The sequence below is a fragment of the Engraulis encrasicolus genome, chromosome 2 (genome assembly GCF_034702125.1).
Source record: "Engraulis encrasicolus isolate BLACKSEA-1 chromosome 2, IST_EnEncr_1.0, whole genome shotgun sequence".
Taxonomy (NCBI): Eukaryota; Metazoa; Chordata; class Actinopteri; order Clupeiformes; family Engraulidae; genus Engraulis; species Engraulis encrasicolus.
In genome coordinates this window covers 51923809-51947933 of record NC_085858.1, presented here as the reverse complement: position 1 = coordinate 51947933, position 24125 = coordinate 51923809, and the positions used below count along the sequence as shown (strand labels likewise).

Genomic DNA, 24125 nt, shown 5'->3' with positions numbered 1-24125 from the left:
TTCTAATGGATTACATTGACATCCTATGGAAATTAAGGAAATAATGTTTAAAGTACGATGGCAAACTATGGCACATTGTAAGGTAGTTAAAAGTAGTTATGAGTAAAGTTGTTTCAGTTGTGTGTGTGTTAGTTATGTTGTCCTCTAGTGAGTTAGCAACAGCCTGCAGCTTTTTGACAAAAACTCCTTACTCGAGATTTAGCCTGCCAACAGTTCACACGACAACTGAACTCATTTGATGCTTTCACATCTGGCATGTCAAAAGTAATAGCTACATCACTCAAAAGGAAAATAATTTATTGAACATGGTCATTTTCAAGTTACGTCCCAGAATGTACATTTATACACAGTTTTTAACATTTGGTCTGTGACATTAAACAGACTAGTCAGGCAATGCTGTACATGCAGAGAACATGGCAAGCTTTCCGTTTTTGATTCTTAGTAAACCCAGAAATAAAATTGGTCATCATTCTCTGCCCTATTGGACCCAGGTTGCAACCTTAGCTTAGCGAATTCAAAGACACAAAAGGAGATCCCGTGTTAAAAAGGGGTCATGCTAGGCTGTCTTTTAAAGTACATGAGCGAAAACATCTAGCAAAACATATAGCTCCGTTTCTGATTGAAAAAAGTTTTATTTGAGTTCCATGCAGCTCTTTTTCAGCCGCATGGTGTGTGTGGGTCTTGTCCTGATTCCCGACATCTATTTCTTGAATTTGGACCCTGGCAGGAATGCCGACAGGGGGGGGGGACAAAGGGGTATGTCTAAGGAGATAGGGCCCCCAGAATTGGATCCCTATTACATTGTATGTGTTGGGTAGGGGGGCCCTTTCAGGTGACTTTGTCCTGGGCCCAGCAAAAGCTGTCAGCAGCCCTGGACCCTGGACCCAACCAATAATAAGGGTCAGACGAGTGTGGTTTGAAGGTCAAACATCAATCAAGTAAAATTCATTCAAGTTTCATTTGACTACTATTGGCCTCTCTTTTGAGGTTCACTATGAGCTTTCATCGCCTAGTCACCAAGAGAAGGAAGCAATCTGTCAATCAAAGTGTCAGTGGGTCACTGTTGGATGTTAGTGAGTCATGCTGCAGGTATTTAAAAACCACACAGGTAAAATCCATTCGATTAGTATTGACCTGTACTCTAAATCAGGTTCATAAGTTTGAACCCTTCGAGCTTCCATCACCTTTAGTCATCTGTTCACAGTGAGGTGACCGTGGGACACTGCTGGATGTCCATCAGACATGCTTGTCAAGTACAAACGCCTTTGGTCCACAGGCAGGTCTCAGATCAGTCCTCCTGCATATATGCGTGAAGCACCTCAGCACAGAGCACTGTCTACTTGTCTTTTCCCTCTGATCTGTATGCAGTGTATGCTCCATCTCACTCAGAGCCAAAGATGTCCTCTCTGCTGCCCTGTAGGTCCACTGATGACTTCTTGGACCAGCAGGACGTGGGTGAGTCGTGCGAGGCCGGAGGGTAGTCGACTGAGGCGGTCATGAGGGGCAGGTAGAGGTCGTCCATGTTGGGCATCACAAAGACTTTCTGCAGTGGTGGAGGGATAAGACAAAAGGGGAGGTAAATGAGAGTGAAACACAAAATAATACGGTTTAATTACAGGTTGTGAGTAGTACAAATGAAATTAGTACAAGGAGTAAAACCCGGCTACATTACAAAATAAATTAGAGTTGAATTGCTTTAAATGTCTATGTGGTGTCAATGGATGTTCTTATTTTAATGAAGATGGGAACATTTAGAAAATGCTACTCATTCACTGTAGCACATGTACGTACATGTAATTACAGATCCAAATACTGGTAGAAAGCTACTGATTGACCTGAAATTCACACTGTATCTTCCTCTCAATCCACTCAGTGACGTGTGTGAAGGTGACCTCTCTCTCCCCCAGCATCGGCGTCACACGCAGATCTAGTCGGGGGGGCTGCCGGAAACTATACCTGCACACACACACACACAAGCACACACACACACACACACACACACACACACACACACACACACACACACACACACACACCGACACGTGCACACAAGGAACCACATTGGCATCAAACCACACAATATATTTAGGACTAAGTAATTGAAGTGAGCGAAAGTGACAACTGACATATTGGCAATTGGATTGAAAGTGACAATTTGACACATACAATATGCCTCACATTTATACTATATTATTCTCTATCATTATGTTTTCATTCTGTATTATTTATTAGATTGGTCAACAGACGACATTGGAAGTCAACTTCATCCTGTTTTTTTAAAGAATGGACTGAAATAATGTTGAAAATTGCGTGGTATGAGCGGGTTACTTTTAATGTTGGGGGGAAGGAGAAGATTTTTAATCGGGTGTGGGACCTTTTTTGAATCAGTTAAAGGGAATGGAGGTCGGTGTAGGGTGTGACAGATCTTTGTGGGCACTTTGTCTTTTGTTGTTGTTGTTGTTTTTGTTCTTCCTTGTGTGTGTGTGTGTGTGTGTGTCATGTGTGTGTCATGTTTAAAAAAATCGATAAAAAAAAATAAAAAAAAGATTGGTCAGCAGACACTGAGGCTATACCATATTCGGTCAGTAGGGGGAGGTGGGATGTTGACTGCCAGCGTGCCTGACAGCTCCAGCACTTCCACGGTGAGGAGCAGTGGAGTGTTGGAGACCTCAGCGATCTTCTTCTTGATGTAGTCGTTCTCAGTGGCCCTCTGGAAGTACTTGGATTTGGCTATCTTGTCCACGAAGCGCAAGATCTTCCTACCCGTACTTCCTCCAGCGTGGCTGTGTGGAGCAGAGGGCAATATCATGGATCAGTGCAAATCTTTCCACAGCAAACCTGTAAAAATCTGACTGTCTTGTGCTCTTGTGTTCTCTCTCTCTCTCTCTCTCTCTCTCTCTCTCTCTCTCTCTCTCTCTCTCTCTCTCTCTCTCTCATGTTCTCACTTTCTTCTTCTCTCTCTTCTTCTAGCTAACCATCGGCATTGTATTTATGCTGCAATATGAGAACACAATATCTCACAATAGGAGGTTTTATACAAGTACAGTATATGAGGTTTATACTAGTATAATCACACTGTGACTGTCAGTAAATTCTCAGTGACAATTACTTGATAAACAAGTGGTGTTGTTTAGGTACTCCGTAAACAAAATAAATAGGCTACTAGGCTGTAATCTATTCTGCTGACATAAACACACACAAAGACACAGACAGAGGGGGGTGGGGTAGAGAGAAACACACACACACACACACACACACACACACACACACACACACACACACACACACACACACACACACACACACACACACACACACACACACACACACACACACACACACACACAAAAAAGCAGAGAGGGGGGCGGGCACACCAACTCTCACTCTTGCTCTCTCTCACACACACACACACACACACACACACACACACACACACACACACACACACACACACACACACACACACACACACACACACACACACACACACACACACACACACACACACACCCCAACAGGAAGCTAAGTACAGTGCCCTCCATTATTATTGGCACCCCTGGTTGAGATGTGTTTTTTAGCTTCCAATTATTATTATTTTTCTCTAAATAATATGGGACCTTAATGGAAAAAAAGAGAAAAATCCAACCTTCAATACAAGTGCATTTATTCAGTGGGGAAAAAATCCCACATAAAGAAATAATTATTTGACATCAAATAATGTGTGTCACAATTATTAGCACCCCTGTTGTTAATATTTTGTACAACCCCCTTTTGCCAACAAAACAGCACCTAATCTTCTCCTATAATGTTTCACAAGATGGGAAAAGACAGAAAGAGGGATCTTCAGCCATTCCTCTTTGCAGAATCTCTCTAAATCATCCAGAGACCTGGGTCCTCTCCTCTGTACTCTCCTCTTCAGCTCACCCCACAGGTTCTCAATGGGGTTGAGGTCTGGGGACTGAGATGGCCATGGGAGGAGCTTGATTTTGTGTCTGGTTAACCATTTCTGTGTAGATTTGGCCATATGTTTAGGGTCATTGTCTTGCTGAAAGACCCAGTGGTGACCCATCTTCAGCTTTCGGGCAGAGGGCAACAGATTTTGATGTAAAATGTCCTGGTATTTCAAAGCATTCATGATGCCATGCACCCTAACAAGCTTCCCAGGGCCTTTGGAAGCAAAACAGCCCCACAGCATCACTGACCCACCCCCATACTTCACAGTGGGTATGAGGTGCTTTTCAGCATGCGCATCTTTCGTGGCACGCCAGACCCACTTAGAGTGTTTGTTGCCAAAAAGCTCAATCTTGGTCTCATCTGACCAAAGCACACGGTCCCAGTTGAAGCCCCAATACCGCTTGGCGAACTCCAGACGTTTGCGTTTATGATTGTGGGTGAGGAAAGGTTTTCTCCGTGCATGCCTCCCAAACAGCTTGTTGGCGTGTAGACAGCGCCTGATGGTTGATTTGGAGACTTTGTGACCCCAGGATGCTACCATTTGTTGTAATTCTGTAACAGTGAGCTTTGGAGATCTTTTGATTTCTCTTACCATCCTCCTCACTGTGCGTGGTGGCAAAATAAACTTGGGTCCTCGTCCAGGCTTGTTTACCACTGTTCCAGTTGTTTTGAACTTCTTAATTATTCCTCTCACAGTAGATATGGGCAGCTGCAGTTGAGTGGCAATCTTCTTGTAGCCTCTGCCTGACCTGTGAAGGTCGACGCACATCTGCCTCACTTGTATGCTGTGTTCCTTTGTCTTTCCCATGTTTAAGAGTGGATAAGAGAAATGGCCTCGGTGTCACGTCATATTTATACCCCAGGGAAACAGGAAGTGATGAATTACTAATTAAATGTTCCTACATACTCTGGTAAACTTTGTAAACTACTGTAGAAATGACAGAAATGCTTCAATTATATTTATTTCCTGGGAATTGTTAAGGGTGCCAATAATTGAGGAACAGGTGATTTAATGAAAAATAATTATGTTTTAGTCAGGGATTTTTTTATTTTCCTACAATTCATTTGAGTTGAAGGCTACATTTTCCTAAAATTTTCAGTGTGACAGTATTCTTCTGCAATAAACACTGAATTTATTTTAAGGCTTTTAACACATCTCAACCAGGGGTGCCAATAATTATGGAGGGCACTGTAAGCCTGTAATTACCCCTCTGCTCCTGGGGAGGCGCTGCTCTTGTCCGCCTGGAGGGTTCCCTGGGGCTCGGCTGGCATCAGCTCCTCCTCGTCTGAAGAGCCCGCACTAGACGACTCCTCATCGCTGTCGGCCAGCACAGTCAGACGGGGCCTAGAGCTGGGGGACATGAACATAATGCACAGCTCTGTCAGAACCATTTTAGTCAAGAAACACATGATGAGATTCGAAATGTCTTTACTGTAAGCTATGAATTGCATTTGGTGGTATGGCTCTGTTCAGAGGAGCCCTACTATTTCCATGAGCCCCATGAAAAAGGCAGAGAGTCAGGGGGCACCAGCAGTTGGAGAATTCTCCCTCAGTCAGAACAGGGAGAGATTAGTATTACCAGAGATACTTGTCTTATCTCTGATATTACCCTAAGAACGGAGCAGGCAACATGACAAGAGAACATGCCATATCATGCGGTGATGGGCGGTGGTGGTGGTTCAGGTGGTAGAGCAGCCGTTTGGCAACCAGAAGGTCGCAGGTTCGAGCCTCGCCTCACTCTGTATGACCCCATCGACGTGTCCTTGAGCGTGTCCTTGACATCACCGGCACTGCTCAGCCAACGATGATGACAGCTCATCATCAGTAATTTATGACAGGTGTGTTGGGGAGAATTTTACAGTCGATCAGTGGAGTTTGATGTTTGTTTGCCATGATCTGAAGAAAAGAACGACTTTACTCTCTGACTGACTGACACTCTTAAAACAGAAGGCTCGCGCTAAGCTGCCCACATTTGGACTTGCATGCCCACCCACAGGGACCCCGGTTCGAGTTTGGCCGGGGTCATTTCCCGATCCTCCCCTGTCTCTCTGTCGCTTCCTGTCACCATCTTCGACTGCCCTATCAAATTAAGGCATGAAAGCCCCTAAAATATATATATATTAAAAAACCCAGAAGGCTCAGTCGACATAAAGAAGATTTTGTTTGCCGCACTGGGGTCGGGTAGATATTTCTAAAGAGTTGTTTGTCTCTAGTGAGGTCTCTGAGGTGTGTGAGGAGAGGATTGGACAGGTATGAAGTGTTAGTGATGGGTGGCGGAAGGAAGGGCTTTTCTGGTGGTGACGTTCTCTGTTGCCCCTGCCATTGATCACTGTCCTTGCCCCACGCCTGCTGGCTGGCTGGCTGGCTGGCTGGCTGCTGATGCTGCTGGCTATGGTCCAAACTCTCTCTCTACGTGGGAAGGGGACCCATGGGGAGGGCCCATATATCTCTGCCAACATTCATATACAGTATGTCCCCGTAGATACAGGCACACACGCACATACACACATACACACACACACACACACATAGTATTGACACACCAACACACACAGACATACGTGCGGACATACACACACACACACACACACAGATGCGCACGCATGCACGCACGCAAGCGCACGTGCACCTGCACGCCACTACAGTTAATTTTCAACAGAAGCCTAGAGGAGGGAAAAGTCCCTACACAGTGGAAGACATCCTGTCTCATCCCAGTTCCCAAAAAGCCACATCCCAAAGAGCTGAACGATTTCAGACCAGTTGCCCTCACCTCACACATAATGAAGACTTTTGAACGTGTGCTGTTGACCAACTTACTGAAGCCCCAGGTCCAACATGCTCTTGATCCCCTGCAGTTTGCCTATCAGGATAGTGTGGGAGTTGAGGATGCTATCCTGTATCTGCTACACAGGGTGCATTCTCACCTGGACAAGAGAGACATGGCTGTGAGAATCATGTTCTTTGATTTCTCAAGTGCCTTTAACACCATCCAGCCACTCATGCTGAAGGACAAACTGCTGCGAATGGGAGTGGAAACAGGACTGGTGACATGGATAACTGACTACCTCACTGGGAGGCCCCAGTTCGTCAGGCTCGGCGACCATACATCCCAGACTGTTGTCAGTAACACGGGTGCACCACAAGGAACGGTGCTCTCCCCTGTTTTGTTCACCCTGTACACCTCCGACTTCAGCTACAACACAGAGACCTGTCACATGCAGAAGTTCTCTGATGACACTGCTATTGTGGCGTGCATCAAGGATGGACAGGAAGGAGAGTACAGGGAACTGGTGGAGAACTTTGTCAGATGGTGCCAGGATAATCAGCTACAGCTGAATGCCACCAAAACAAAGGAGATGGTGGTTGACTTCAGAAGGACCTCCCCGCCACTGGTGCCTGTCTCTATTGAGGGAGAGACAGTGGAGACAGTTGACACCTACAAGTACCTAGGTGTACACCTGGACAACAAACTGGACTGGGCTGCTAATTCAGATGCTCTGTACAAGAAAGGACAGAGCAGGCTTTACTTCCTAAGGAAGCTCAGATCCTTCAACGTCTGCAACAGGCTCCTGCTGATGTTTTACCAGTCTGTCATGGCAAGTGTCCTTACCTATGCTATCGCCTGTTGGGGAGGTAGTATTAGGAAGAGGGACGCGGGGCGCCTTGACAGGCTGGTGAGGAAAGCTAGGTCTGTGGTGGGCATGGAATTGGAGGACCTCAATACAACAGCCGAAAACAGGACACTGAGCAGACTGGACTCCATACTGGAAAATGACAGACACCCCCTGCACCCGCTTCTTGCCAACCAGAGGAGCGTGTTCAGCTACAGACTCCGGGCCTTCCCCTGCCGTACAGACAGACTACGGAAGTCATTTGTTCCTAGGGCCATCCAGCTCTTCAACACCACACAGAAAGACACAAATGAAAGAGATTGTCATTGGTGACTGGACTGCCTAAACCACCCCCACCCCCTCCCGATTTTTTATCTCTACTGAACAGCTACACTTCACACTTCACCCAACCCACCCCCCCCCCCCCCCCCCCCCCAACCCCCACCCCCCATGGAGCAAGCGCCTGCACTACCTTGGACACTTTAAGGGACTGCTCAACACAGGACAATAAACTCACTACACCCCACCTCAGCTACCTCACCTATCCCCTGGGATAGCATCTGTGAACTATTTAATTCTACAATTTTATTCTTACTGGACTATCTCAACCACTGGAAAAGCTACTGTGGACTGCCTTATTTTTATTTTTTATTATTTTTATTTTTTAACTGAGGGACTTCTACAATGCACAATCATTAGAACTACTTTGGCTCTTTTATGTGTACTGAACACTTTTATCTTGACTTTTTGTGTATATGTATGCAACATGATGCCCTACAAGGACCTTGTGTGTGTGTTGTGTTGTGTGTTGTGTGTGTGTGTGGTGTGTGTGTGTGTGTGTGTGTGTGTGTGTGTGTGTGTGTGTGTGTGTGTGTGTGTGTGTGTGTGTGTGTGTGACAATGTATGTGACAATGTGTGTGACAATGTGTGTGTGTTGGTGGGGGGGTGAGAGAGAGGGGGAGAGGGAAGGAGGGAGGGAGGGAGAGAGAGAGAGTGTGTGTGGCGATATACTTTTACTGTAATGTGCATTTATGTGTATAAGTTCTTTGTGTATGTTTGGATTTGTGTATTTATGTAAGCTGACAGACACCTTAATTTCCTTCGGGATCAATAAAAGTACTCTACTCTACGTGCGCACACACACACACACACACTCGCACAGCCAAGGGCATGCATACACCGATGAACATATTACTATGCAGCAGCACACACTGTGTGCACTCAGGTATGCACCACAGGAATGTAAGTGATACATGGAGGCGATGAAGGCAAATCAGGTACACTGCCTCAGGAGCAGCCTTCATGAAAGCACTATGAAAGTATAAAGAGAGGAATGCCTTCAATTTCTACATATTTGACATCTTTCGAGGGCATGTTACAGGAATTTACAGGGGAAAGTGTCTGCCCCTTGGACAAGAGGCATGTGAAGTTCTTGAGAAAAATAGAATGCTTTTAAGTAGCTTTATATCCATTCTACGGATTGTCTGTAGTGTTTTACAGCGTATAAAAACAATTACGAAAAAACACCATAATCTGAAATGACTAGCAGTGCGTGCTGCGTAAGTAATATTCATGGTTCGTTTACACATGAACAAAGTGGTTTCACTTCACTGCCTGCGGGAGTGTGTTAGTGTGACAACAGCACGTATGCAGTGTGCACGCGTCCTACGGTTCTGGGAATACCTGAGCTGGCTAGTTTCCGGGATGCAGTCTACCTCGCTGACGCTCTCCCTGCCCAGCTTGCACAGATCCATCTTGGTCTCCAAGGTCAGCTGCAGGGAGCCAGAGTAGACTATCTCCAGCTCAAGCCACAGACCTGCCAGAGATAGAGAGGGAGATAGAGGTAGATAGAGAGAGGAGGGGAAGAAGAGAAGGGACTAGAAAAGATTAACTACACCTTTCAAAGTGGGTTATGTATTTAGGTGATTACCATTAGGCTATCTTCCATGTTGTGTTAGTAGCCCATGTAGCCCAAGCTTGTGTTTTTTTCCCTGCAACTTCATGGTTAGCTGTGGAGATATTGCATGGTTTTCATATGTAGAAATCCTGCCAATTTCTCATGTCTGCTTACGTGGAATATTGTTACGGTTGTAAGTATGTACTACCTCAAAAAAACAGTCATGTATTTTTTATTTCTTGAAATGGCACATGGTATCTGCCAGCTAATTGCACTGCTCACTACAGTTGTGTCAGCAATTTTACAAAGAGAAATCAATTAGCAATTCATGCATGCATGAAAAATAACAACATAACTCATTAATAGATCTGATGAAAAAGAAATGTAAGGAGATTAGCGCGCCTGCCATTATCTGGCAACAAAAGGCCTGTTTTAAAGAGGCAGCTAATCCACAAATAGGATTAGCGGGGGGCTGTTGACGTGACTTGGACGACGCTCAGTGTGGCGGCTAGATGTATGGATGGACCATGGACACTAGACTAGAGAGTACAGTATGTTGAGCACAGCAGCAGTTGGCATAGAATAGTATGGCATAGTATCACCATTTGGCTTGCAGTTACATGAAAAAATATAATAATGGAACGTGCAGTGATGCAATACGTTGGTTTTAGATGATACAGTAGTATGTGCAAGAGCTAGATTTATTGACTGAACACTAGATGAACACTAGACACTAGATCAAAGTCATGCCCAGAGAAGGTTGCTGGAGAATATACTGTACTGTGACCACCACTTGTCTCAAAAAGGGAGTTACACATCAAAAAAGTAACAGCACAAGGTCCAATAGCATGTTAGTTAGATGCGTGAAATGGGCAACGAGTCTGGCAGCTGATTGGACAATGGTTCTAAAACTGTGTGATGGACAGAGAACTCTCAAAGGGCATCACTTGAGCTCTAACATGCTGTTCCATTAGAAGTTACCACAATAATGGGCTAGCTGTGGTACAGCGGTTAGCATGCGGCCATGACCAAGAGTGTGCCCATGGGGGACAGAGGTTTAAATATGGACTGTGGTCATTTTCCAACCCTACTCCATCTCCTATTCTCCATCTTACTCCCTTTCACCTTTTTCACTACCCTAAATAAAGCAAAGATACTCTATAAGAATGATGTCCTTGTATTCAAATTTAAGCTTCACAGATATAATCGTTACCCTATAGAGGCTGTACAGATCAATCTGTTAACACGTGTTATACATTTGCTGTTACCATAATGCCAATGACCAAGTTGTAACGTATTACTAAATGCATGCTCTGTGTAATGATGTAGTAGTGTAGAACTATGGTACTAAACTTTTCTCAGAGACTATTCCAGAGTCCCACTGATGTAACAGTGTGCATTATGAGGCTATGATCTGACAAGGTTGACACAGGTCCTCTCACCTCGGTGGTCCACGGATGGTTTGGAGGTGCTCAACACCTGAGGCAAACAGGTGCCCATGTCCAGCTCAGCCAATGTCAGCTCATTCATGAAGTATGGCAACTGGAAAGGTACAAAAATGTGTATAGTGTTGTGAATAAAAGCATTCCTTTATCAACGATATGGGACCTAACACAGAGTTAGAAAATCGCAATACATAATACGTACATACAGAATGCAAAATACAATATGGCGTCATTTCGTCACTTTTATTTGCACGCACGCACGCACGCACACACACACACACACACACACACACACACACACACACACACACACACACACACACACACACACACACACACACACACACACACACACACACACACACACACACACACACACCTGTATGTAAATATACACAGTACTACAACAGCAACCAATGCAGGCACAGCGCAGGACAGCTGGAGAGTATCCTGTAGTAGGTGTATTACTGTGGGGGCTGGAGATGATGCTGACTCAGCAAAAAGCTTTGTGAGGAGAGAACACAAAGCAAAACAGCACAGAAGGAACAGAACAGAAGACTTTTTCATCCTCATTTTCCTCCTCAGTGCCACTAGCGCTAGAATGCTTAATAATCACAGAGAGGGGAGAGAAAGGTTCTGCTGTGACAAAGTCACCTTCGCCCCTCCAGATTGCTGATTACCTCTACTCTGCTGCTGTGCCCGCTGGAACATCAAGTCTCTATGGAGCTATTGAGCTGGCCCTCTCCTTCACTCCTGGCTGCCATACAAAAAGCCTCTCTGTCTACCTCTCTGTCTGCCTGTCTGTCTGTCTGTCTGTCCGTCTGTCTGTGTACTTGTCTGTCTGTCTATCTGTCTGTCTGTCTACCTGTCTGTCTGTCTGTCAATCTGTGTGTGTGTGTCTCTCTCTCTCTTTCTCTCTCTCTCTTTCTCTCTCTCTCTCTCTCTCTCTCTCTACCTGTACCCCATCCATCCCTTTTAGTCCCCCTCTCACAAACCAACCCCATCTCTCCATATCTCAATATCTCCTTCTCTCTGTTCCTCCCTCCCTCCCTCCATCAATCTCTCTCTCTCTCTCTCTCTCTCTCTCTCTCTCTCTCTCTCTCTCTCTCTCTCTCTCTCTCTCTCTCTCTCTCTCTCTCTCTCTCTCTGTCATGCTGTTTGGGAGCAGTGCCCAAAGTCAAGGTGGTGGCAGGTGAATAATAGGTTATGGCTGTAACAAGGGGTCTATTTCAATCGATATTCATCAAGACCAGGGCTTGACATTAGCACCTACCAACCGACCAAATGCTAGTAAAAATGCGACCTTGGCAGGTTGCTTATATTAGGCATACATGCCATATCATAGCAGCCAATATTCTGTCCTTTGTTATTTGTGCATCAATTGCTTAGCTTCTCAGTCACTCAGTTTCTATTTGTCTGATTATGTTAACAGCATTAATCATTGTGCGTTAGCACTTCATCTCAGCTTAGACGTACAGTATCATGTTAAAGAAAAAGAAACTATGACAAAACTGTGACTAGGAGAAAGGCTGAATGGCGGGAAAAAAAGTTTAAGAGTACTTATGTCAAACCCTGATCAAGACGGTCAAGACCATGCATTAAACATATCATTGCCCTTTTTTAGGTGGTCATTGTATGCAGATCATTGTACACAGAGAATGACCACAAAGACGAGAGAGATGTTACAGGGACTACTGTGTGTTTTTGGTTGGCTTACAATGGGCTTTTGCTTGGGTTACAGTATGATGTTGGTTGGGTTACAGTGTGATTTTGGTTGGGTTTCACAGTGTGCTGTTGGTTAGGCTACAGTGGGCTTTTTTTTGTTGGTGGTGGATGTGTGGTGGTAACTCACCCTGATCTTGGTCAGCTTCTTCTGGATCTTGTGGGCCACCAGGTCGGCCCAGTAGCGCTCCCTCAGGAAGTCCCAGAATATCCTGCCCAGCATGGCGTTGACCCAGGCTGGCTCCGTTTCTCCGGAACCCACAGCAGGGTCACTATAGCACTGCACCGACGGAAGAAAAGGAACACAACGTCCACATATTTAGACATATGGCAAAGTTACAAGCGCAATGTCCCCGGGTTGTTGAAGGTATGGTGTGAAGTCTGTGTTATATAATTGGTATATGATTTCTAGCTCACAGTCAATAATTCATGTACTGCCTGTGTGCTCTTTAGAACTTGCTTTGATGTAGTGTAGTATACAATAGTAAAGAGAAAGAGACCAAACACAAGTGAGTCAAATTTTACAGTTAGCCCCCATGCACCACATGACTGCTCACTTGCTAAATTTAGCATAGCAGCCCACTTCTTGTACGCTGTCTATGCTGAACAGAAATTTCTCAGGTTGGCAACTGATGATTCAGCTAACTGCAAAAAAAGGGCCATCGTTATTTATTCATTACACTACATATTATGGCCTGCATTTCAATATTAGGGTCGCAAGACATTACGGAAAAGTGCAATATGCGGTAAAATTGCTGAATGTCAAGATGACGGCATTGGCTTATGAATAAATGATGATCAACAAATCATGCTGAAATGTTAATGTCTTTCTCTGATTTCCTCGAAGCAATAGCCAGAGAGTATCCATTGCCCTGCAAAAGGGCATCGTAGGCATCTAGTCTCCATTTGACTGAGTAAATGTTTTGAATATGATATTTTATATGATGACAAGCATAAATTGTAATTCAGTATAGCTGTGATTGAAGTTAACCTGTGTTTTGTAGCTATGTAGACCTATGTATTGTATGCATGTTGGTTTATGGCAATTTGTAAAGCTCTGCTCTATGCTCATACATAGGTTACATCATTAGATTTAGGCTGGCACTGTAGTCCTCCGATGTATCCCCTTCATTTCAAAAACTTCAATACTTATATAACAGTAAGCTGTGGAGCAGGCGCATAATTATGAACTCATATTCCTTATTATTATTTGCATGTTATATAACACTTGCACCATCTCTTCACTAAAGTAACAACAGAGCTCCCTGTTGCAGCACAGTGCTATCCATACGTCTATTTTGTTCTCTACTCTGTTAGCGTATACACAGTTAGTAGGCTATACTCAGAGACCTTTAAAAGTTTAAACCCATTGATGCTAGATGCTGTGTATACGCTGCATTGACCTAGGCACCTAGAGCAACATCGACGCAGCATCCAGGCTCATGAGATTTGAGACTTTTTATTAAAAATGTGGGTATGTTAGAGCTGAATGAACATAATTTAATGCAAGGGAGGGTCTTAGCTTTTAAATGCAACTAATTTCATGTTGTTATGTGCTTCAGGGGCTGAGATATTTTGAGTTTTATAGGCTGAGGGCACCTTTTCCCAAAAAGGGCTTAGGCATCTACCAGGCTTTTCCCCCTCTTTTTGCAGATGCCTTTGGCTAAAATGAGGAGAAGGAGCATTTCAGAGAGCGTGCATAGAATTGTATAGAGACAGTTTGCAATGGCAGTATGTGGAGTGTCAACAAATATCCCATCTGCTCTGCTGCCAATAATATGCTGAACTGAACAAGCAGCATAGCATTCTAATCATGCTGCAGCTTTGTGCTACGCTGCTCACCTTGTGCTGTTCTGAACTGTGCCTGCGCAGTATCAAAATAAACCTGTGAGCTTTAATATGTTTTTTTTCACTGTGATTCCATGCATACAATTTTCATGTCCATTTATTAGTTATCAGAGAGTCCATTTTCTCGTTGAATTTCTCCTTATTTGTCTTGAGAGGACCTTGTCTCATTAACCCAAAACAGATACCCGTGTGTGTCACCAAGAGATGGTATCAGAGTGCAAGGACAGGATGAAAGACTTTGGTATAATACTCTCACCCTCTTCCTGATCTTTGGGCTTCCTGAGTCTGAGTTGCTGTGCTCTGAGCTGGGAGTGGGGCTAGCACACAATCATGAATTCATATTCCTTAATAATTATAAGTTTTATAATGAATAATTATTAATGAATAATATAAATTATTAGTACTTGCATGACACATAACACTTGCACCATCTTTTCACTTCGTTAACTGAGTTCCCTGGCTGTAACAGACATTCTGCAATTCATACATCTACTCGGTCCTCCATCTCTCAAACATATAATATAATCCAATATAATCCTCTCTCGCCCTTTTCATGATAATCCCTTGATGCTCAGGGCTAGGCGTGGGGCAGCCATGTCATTATGAATTTACTGTATATTCCTTATTACTAATCGCAAGTTACATAATAGCCTGTCCTCCCGCATCTCTGACACGTACTGTATGGTTGATATAATCCTCTCACCAGCTCCCCGATCTTGGGGCTTCCTGGGTCTAAGTGGCTGTGATTGGGGCAACGTAGGTGTGGGCCTGGCATATGAATGCATATTCCTTATTTACAATTATGTGTAACATAATACTACTTAGTACCCTGTCCTGCAGCTTTGAAGAAAATAGTACAGTTGGTATAATCCTCTCACCCTCTTCCTGATCTTGGGGCTTCCAGAGTGGCTCTCTGAGTGGCTGTGCTCGGGCTCGGGGCTGGGCGTGGGGCTGCCGCTGCCACATACGAAGTGGGCCATGTAGGAGTCGTAGTCCAGCAGCACCTTCTCACGCATGGCCCCCGTCACCTCCTTCAGGCCCAGCATGGACGCCAGCTCCTCCGTGCTGCCCTGGCTGGAGCCACCGCCACTGCACACCTCTGGGGAGGGAAGAGTGAATTGCTGTGGTTGGCATTACATTCTTGACGCTAGCACCCAGTATTTGGTTGACTGACACAACTAAATTGGACAACAGGCTATAAATCGTTGTATAAATAGTAATGACCTATAAATATAGGCTATAAAGTTTCACTATTTCACTGCCTTTTCAGTTGACTAGCTGTGCACTGCCTATGTTAACATGACATTTGTAATTCAGAATTAATCATTCAGAATTAAATAGTTCCGTCGAGTTTACTTTGATCTTTCATTTAATTTTGAATTGTGAAGTGTTTACATGGCGTTTTCAAAGCGGAATTAAGTTTTATTCCGAATTAAAGTAAGTTAATTCTGAATTAAATGTCTCATGTAAACGTAGAAACAGAGTCATCGAGTGCCGTCCAAAACGAAAAATGTTTAATTCCTCCCTCCGCCGTTGCCTTAAATTATAAGCGAGACACTAAATTGCTAATGTCAAGAACATAACGGAGCAACGGCGTAACGTCAAATATGACAGTTAGTGCCGCTTGAAATGAACGTATTATAAGATACCTCAACAACCAAAGTCATATCTAAGTAATTAGCCAACTCGCTATTGAGGAGGGAGTCATCAAGGCAACACCTTCCCTTTGGAATGCAGCCATTGCTCTTTTTTGCATGGCATTGTGCAGCCAAACAACACTTCTTGGTAGCGTACCTGAGTGCTCACCTGTCTGTGATTCATCCCGGCGGAGTTTGCCCTGAATGTCTCCTTTGGAGGCAGACAGGAAGTGCTGGAACCACTCCTCCTTGTCTCTTCCTGTGCGTCCAAACAGGTACAGCACGGCGGGGAGGCTGCTGTCAGACTCGGAGAGTAGCCGCCGCTTGTCCCCTCTCTCCTCCGGAGGGTCGTCAAAGACGTCTCTGTCCACCTCCGCCTCCTCGTCCCTGCCCTCTGCTCCATCGGCCAGCATGATGCAGATGGGGTACTTTTTGTTCCATATCCGCTTCCGTGCCAAGGCAGTGGGCAGCAGTAAAACCTGGTGAAGCACGGTATCTTAGATCTCGGTTACCATATTGAAAATCTTCACACAAGCAGATTGACAAGAATCACCACATTCTCAGAGATAGGCAAGCCTGGAATCAGAAGCTACAATCCAGTGCCACATATTTCAATAGGTCCAAATCCAGGTCACTTGGAATATGGGCCACTGGATTGTCGTTTCTGAATCCAGGTTGCCCATCACTATGTGAAATTCATAATCATCTTAAAAAGCTGAGGTCATCAAAAACTTGAAGCCAACTTTCATCACATTACATTTTACTTACCTAATGCTTTTACCCATAGCGACTTAGAGTTACATATTTACAGGATTTTGGTTAATGTCCCTAGAGCATTGTGGGTTTGGGTGCCTTGCTAAAGGGCACTGTGGATGGGGGTGTGGGGAGGGTTTAGAACCAGCAACGGCTACCCCCACATTCAGCCAACAACTGAGAGAACAAAACCTGCTCACATCACCACAAATACGCATGTCCTCACCTTGCTGTTGGTTAGCTGGAAGTTGCGTGTGTGTGTGAACACTGCTTCGTGGTCGGGTTCATTGAAGGTTGCCCGGCGTGGTATGTTGTTGCAGGGGTAGGACAGGCGCAAGCAGGAGCCCTCTAGAGTGGCGTACACGGAATGGGTGAGAGATGGCAGGTACGTCTCTGGATCGTAGGTGTCCATTGCATTCATCCAACCCTGGAACCCCGAATCCAGACAAACAGTGAGTCTCATTTTCATTAAAAAGGGAGGAAAATCCTTAGTCCAGGCACTTCAGTTGATTTAAAAAGTCCAAAACAGTATTTATTTAGTGGGCTAGTACATTACTTTATTGTTACTTTTACATCAGCACATAGTTTCTGATTCACATTGATATTGATACTAGCAGACCCATCCAACTTTCTATGATCATTCAGAATAACATTCATGTTAATAACTAACTTTGAACAGCCGCTAGACACTATTCGAGCATAACAAACAAATCTTGTATGCCAAATGTCCAGAGGACTCCTGGAAAGTCTGTTGACGCTGTTGTGTCTGCAGGTGTGACTGAGTTGGTGCCAAGATGTCTAGGTGTTCCTTTGGTTTCCTCTGAGCTCATTCGTAAGTAATTGACTTATAGGTGACGAAAATCCGCCATTGAACTTGGTGAGGGAAGGTTAATCATTTGGTTTATTGTCCTGATCTAGTTCCAGAGAGGACACAGTGGAACGTGTGACTGCTTGTTGCTGGTGACTAACTAATGTTGTTGCTGTGTGTGTTGTCCAAAGAGTCTTTGCTGCTCTGACGTAACTGAGAGTGAGTGAGGAAGGGAATGAGTGAGTTTTGGCAGGCAGTTGCTAATTACGCTAAAAAGCCTGCGTCTGCTCTAGTAGCGCAGAGTGACGAGAGTGGAGCAAAGCGGGTAGAGGGAGCGTGTGTGAGAGGATGCTGTTAAGAAAAAAAATCTGTCCACACAGCAAGTCTGATCCGAGACCAGCTTCCTCCTCTGGGAGGTTTTTACTGTGCGATGAGGTAGAGAGCAGTACAGGCAGCTAAACAGCAGCACAGGTCACTGGGCCACCGCTGTCGTTGCTGGTGCCTGACCGAGTGCGGTCGGTCTCCTGACTGAGTCTGAAACACGTACAGGTTCCGACGTTTATAAATAAAATGAGAAAAAAAAAAGAAATTGGACAGGGGGAAAAAACAGGACCTAAGGAGGGCATGAGCTTTAGTCTGCGAGAGGGAAGACTGAAGATGAATCGCTGCCAACAGGCCCCTGAGGCACTGTGCGTTTAGCTGTGGCGTGTGGAGCTGATTTCAGCACTATTTACAGGCAGCTGACCCAGTAGAGAGAGAGAGAGAGAGAGAGAGAGAGAGAGAGAGAGAGAGAGAGAGAGAGAGAGAGAGAGAGAGAGAGAGAGAGAGAAAGAAAGGGAGAGAGAGAGAAAGTGGAAGAAGATGTCTCTGTTCATTACAGCAGAGCTGTGAGTGGAATGCAGACAAGGCTTTCAAATGATGTCAGGTCAGATAGACTTGTCAAAGTTGAACATTTTCAGATATCTAGGAGCAACTAGCCCAGTCTGCCCAAGTGACACATCATGATAATAATACAATTCAGGATTGAGATATTGATGTTAATGGAATGAGTAGACATTGAAATGGATGGTATAGGCCCTGCCTTGCATATGTTTTATTGCACTGCAGGTTTACCACTACATGCTTTGAACGTCTACCATGGAGTTTTAAGTCTTCAAATATAATCTTTAATAAAAGCAGAATCCGAGAAATTGCGACGATATCAAGTGCTTTTGCTGATACCAAGTATATGCAAGGTGGAGGTACTATACCCTAAATGATCCTTTTCACCATCATTTGATACAGTGCCAATGTTGGCTATGAAAATGCAGAAGTTATGTTATGAACAGTTTTGATTGAACACTATAAAAGCCCTACATCTCAAATGGCGAAAACCTTGTCATACTAAAGCCAGAAGAGATGCCGTTAACATTCTAGGTAAAAGCAAAAAAAGCATGGCACATTTATATGGATGTATATGAAGCAGAAAAAGTATTCTTACTGCTTCAATTACAAGTTAACGCTTTTAACCAAAGCAACTTACAATCAAGGACATAATTATAGCATACAACAAGAACGTGAGTACTACCATTACACTAGTACATGCTCTTACGCAGCTTATACACCAGTTATTCCCTTGTACCAACCAAATGACACAGATACACAGCCATTGTGCTTTACACAGCTCTGTTATACAATCCATTCCCAGATCCCACACTAACCTGTAGAAGTCCATGGTCCGTGTGTGTCTTGCTGACGGAGTCTGTTGGCATGCTGTCATCTGGCGAGGGCGGGGGTCGCTGAGGGAGCAGTGGGCGCCTGACCTGCCGTTTGGGAGCCAAGAGCATCACAGCCACCAGGCCCATCATGAACCCACAGGCGATGCCCAGGGACAGTCCCGTCAGGTAGGAAGGCAGAGGTACCACGAAGAAAGTGTAGGCGAGGAACCCCACGAGGCAGAGCCATCGCAGGGGCTCCCTGGGCAGGCGTCGTGAGGCAGCCAGGGATACGGGAGACAGGGCTTGGGGATGTGGCTGTGATCTGGGCTGCTTGATACCACCACCACCACCAGTGCTGTTACCACCACCTCTTTTGGAGCTCCGTTGGACTTCCACCACCTGCATGACATCTCCAAAGGTGCATATCTCATAGCGGCTGCCCTTGCCAGGCACTGCTGTGGTGTTGGTGGTTCTGCTGGGAAAGTCGTCCTCTTCTTGGTCCTCTGGGGACTCCGGCGACTGCTGTATGGTCTCCAAAGGTGCAGGCCTGGCTTTCCTGCGTGGACTGTCAAATACAGACGATGGACTACTACTACCACTGCCACCACATGGCCCCGCTTCCTTCTGTGACCCAGCGGCTTGCGTATCTTCTTGTGTGCCCCTTGCGGTTGGAGTGACTGTTCCTCCAACACCAGCACCAGCACCACTAGCAGTGTTGCTGCTGGACCCCATGCTTCCACCATTGCCGCCCTGATGACATGACGTGTCAGAACATCCTCCACCCCCACCCCCAGCAGCAGCAGCAGCAGCGGTAGCCTTGTGCTTAGGGCTGCCCTCCTTCTCCATCATCTTACTGAACATGTTCATGTTCTCCTGCATGGCCTCGGAGAACTTGCGACGTTTGCCCTCCAGCTCCGCCATGATGCTCCTGCCGCTGGTCTCCGTGGGCGACAGGCAGCCAGGAGACCGGGAGCCATCCATGTGCGATATGAAGTCTGCAAAGGTTGACGATGCCGTGGTGGTGGTGGAGGTGGAGGTGGTGCAGGCCGTTGGTGTGGTGTCTGGTGTCTGGGCACCACCACTACCTCCGCCACCTCTGGGGTTAGGCTGGCTGAGAATCAGCTGTTTCCGAGGCTGAACATGGTAGAGCTTGGGGTCCGACTTGGACAGGCCAGAGGGCTCGGACTCGGCCCGACGGGGTGGGATATCGGAGGAGAACGACTTGACCAGGTTGGAGAAGAGGTCTCCCGGGGTGGTGGAGGGGTTGTTGGGGGAGGAGGAGGAGGAGGAGAGGTCGGCCAAGGAGCCGGGGCTGGAGGGGGAGAGGGGCACGTGGAAGGGACGTTGGCGGCGGCCAGCGTCACAGGAGCCACGCTGTCTATCTTTGGTGAAGGACACGGAGGGGCCCTCATCGTCACCGTCCAGGGACAATATGAGTTCGCTGTCGTCCATGTTGCTGCTGCTGCTGCCGTTTGCTGGTGACCTCTAGATCTTAAAGCCCCTCCTGCTGCTGCTGCTGCTGCTACTGCTTCTGCAGGGTAAGCAGGAGCACGGAGAAGCGAGAGGGTGAACATGACTCATGGTTCTGTCTATCAGCGAGTCTGCCTCGTTCTCCATCACCATACTGAAGGCTTCCCAGGCAACCACAGGTTATCCCAAAAGTATGCCTGCCAAGCAGAAAAGAGAGAAAAATGCTTAGCATGGGGGGTGGGGGTGGTGGTAAGTAATGGATACGTGCGTCGCATAACTCTCAAACCTCAAATATTTCCTCATTTCAGGTTTAACTGTTGGAGTGCAGACATCCATATGCCCATACATGGATTGGTAATGGCTTGGTATTTTATTTTGGTATACACCTACCTGTAGGCCTATGTGTACCGGTAGTTCTGTCTCTGTTTTTGGCCTTGGGGCAGACTGATTCTTTTTTGATATCACTTCAAATTTCTGTGCCCACTGCAATTGTTAACCTAAATTAAAAAGCTTACATTTTCTATTCTCTGAATATGTACAGAAAGCACTGTTTACGACAGAGTGGTACAGCCTACAAGTACCACAAATACGCAGATAGACCTCAACCACTGACAGTGTATGTCATAAAAACAGTTCTGAAAACGTATGATTCTTATCAATAAGTTTATCTTGATGACTTCATAATTTACACGTTCTTTAAAACAGCATGCAGCAAGCATGAAGGCTGTGATTTTAATACCATGCCAAAACTGCAGTAATATCCATTGTATTGTTATCTAGGCTAACTGTAACAAGTTGAAAGTAACGGTAAGCAGTGCTTGTTCACATTGACATGACTGTTTACATCTCATTTAGGAAACGTCAAGGTATAAGAATGATTTTACCAACATAGACTGTAGAAGATTATTATCTGATGAGTAAACAAACATGAAGATCCCAAGCACATGCTTCTCTCTCAAGTACAAACAAAGCCAACAGGCTACAAATGAAACCCATCTACGATATTTAGAACATTCTAGGTGTTAAAAAAAGATTAGCCAGTCTGTGTCAGCCCCCACCACCTCCTCTCCCCCTCCCTTTTAGCTCCCATGCATAGTCATGCTGGGGAGAAACAGCTGCAGACTGGAAAGTAGTCTGCCTTGCACACAGACACACACACACACACACACACCCACCCACACACACACACACACACACACACACACACACACACACACACACACACACACACACACACACACACACACACAGTACAATCAGCCCACTGTCAATACCACACCACACCACACCACACACGCACGCACACACACACAGACACACACACCACACCACAACACCCACACACGCACGCACACACACACACACACACACACACACACACACACACACACACACACACACACACACACACACACACACACACACACACACACAGCCCACTGTCACACTGTGTGAGGAGTCACTTGAGAAGTCTTTCGCAGTAATCATTCAGACCAGCACTGCATCAACTGTGGACATTTCATTACATGTCTGGATACATAGGTTCAAAAGCACCAATGGTAAGCAAATAAACAGACAAGCAAATAAACAAGCAAGCAAACAAACAGACCAGACTGGTTTGCACATTCATTTACAAATGGCTTTCATTCAAAGCAGCAGACGTCTTTGTTTACATCCATGCCGCCGCGTCAGATTGCCATTGGTCGGTCTTGGGCTGGCTGATGCTGTGTGTCTGCTATGTGTCTGAGGCCAGGTTGTCTCTAGGGGAGGGGTCAGGTAAATGAGCTGATGGTTTATGTCAGGTGACGTTAGCCTGAGCGGGACTGAGTTTAATAAGCTTACTGTGTATATGGACAGAGTGACTGATCAGGGACCTATAGTGAGGTAGCAGCCTACCTGGTCTGGCCTGGGCAGACAAATACACGTCTTGTGCTGTAGGCTATCTCCCACCATCACTAGGTCAGAAAGCAGAGCTAAGAACTGACCCAGGGTTGGAATTAGTTAGGAGCCAATCTGAAGCAACAGTACAAGGCAGGATGAAGTGAAGGAACAAACAGTTCTCAGTTTAATGTGAAATAGCTGCCTGGCTACTTCAGATTGAAACTGTATACTATTAATATACAGTATATTTACATGTATATTACTTACATTCTGGCTTACAGGAACAATGGTAATGATTTGTTATTAACCTGGCTATTTAATACAGAGAAGTAGATTGCACTTGCATTGCTTCTTTGGCCAAATGAATTGTTGTATGTCTGCCCTACTGCATAATCAAAGCCATATACAGTATGTTACAACCAAAACATAGTTATTTTCTCTTGATGATGCAACATTTTCTTGCATTTGTAAAATAGTCTAATTAGATAGTGTATGCTAGCATAGCCTACATAATGGAGAAAGTGTGGCACTTCATCTGCCATAAATTAACGCGTAGCACACTCGGTGACTTCGAACGTGCCGGTCCATAATTCGCTTGTCAACAACACCGGCGTTGCAAACATAAGCCATACAAAGAGATAATGATCAAGCCCGCTCATACTCACCGGAACTTTGCAATCTGTTATTCCTAACGCATGCTTTAGAATGTCCGAATAAAAACACAGTTAGGACAGCAACTCAAATTCCGAAAAACTATATTCCTTCTGTCTGTGTCTTTAAAAAGGCACGTCGTCGTATCCTGTGGAGTGTTCCTGCAGTAGTTCTAGTCCACAGCAGTGCTTTGGAGTCCCACTCAGAGTCTGAACCTGCCACAACGCAAGGAAGCGGTGGCGAGTGTCAACTTCGAAATGCTGTGACGCACTAAACGAGAATCAACATGTCTCCAAAATATCGTTCCTTATGATATTCTATTCTAACCATTTCAGCTTTTGTTCCTATGACGCGCTTTAACAGCGCAACAGCAGCGCTGCATCTCCTCGCCTGCTCTGATGAGACCCAAGCAACATAATTGGCAGGTCTGCGGCATCGCTCACTAATCCGGCTTAAATCATCGTCGTCAGAATTACCCTCGTTCTACCCACTTGACAATTGCACCCACAGCGACGTCTTAAATTGTGAAGCAGCATTGTAATAAAGTAGCCTATCTTCGTGCTTTATGCCCCAAACTCACAGTATTGTCAAGTAGGCTATGTTTTCTTGTAATGTCCAGTCAAACTGTATGATAGGTGGGAAAACAAGGGGACAACACAGAAAATATTGAGGACAGCGTTACTTTTCATGAAAATCATGCTCATGTAGATGGAACAGCCATTTTCGCAAGTTTGACATAGATCCATAAGA

At 45.4% G+C, this 24125-nt stretch overlaps 1 protein-coding gene across 1 annotated transcript; it reads right to left on the bottom strand.

Moving 5' to 3' along the window:
• Positions 1 to 280: 280 nt before the first annotated feature.
• On the bottom strand, positions 281 to 23447 carry LOC134440512 (testis-expressed protein 2-like). Its single transcript, XM_063190617.1, has 12 exons — positions 23390 to 23447; positions 19377 to 21040; positions 17095 to 17295; positions 16285 to 16594; positions 15357 to 15577; positions 12761 to 12910; positions 10906 to 11005; positions 9250 to 9382; positions 5162 to 5305; positions 2574 to 2783; positions 1836 to 1956; positions 281 to 1543 (listed from the first exon to the last, which is right to left on the bottom strand). Exons 2-12 carry the CDS (start codon positions 20823 to 20825, stop codon positions 1382 to 1384), a joined length of 3201 nt encoding a protein of 1066 aa, XP_063046687.1. The 5' UTR covers positions 20826 to 21040; positions 23390 to 23447; the 3' UTR covers positions 281 to 1381.
• Between the last annotated feature and the right edge of the window lie 678 nt (positions 23448 to 24125).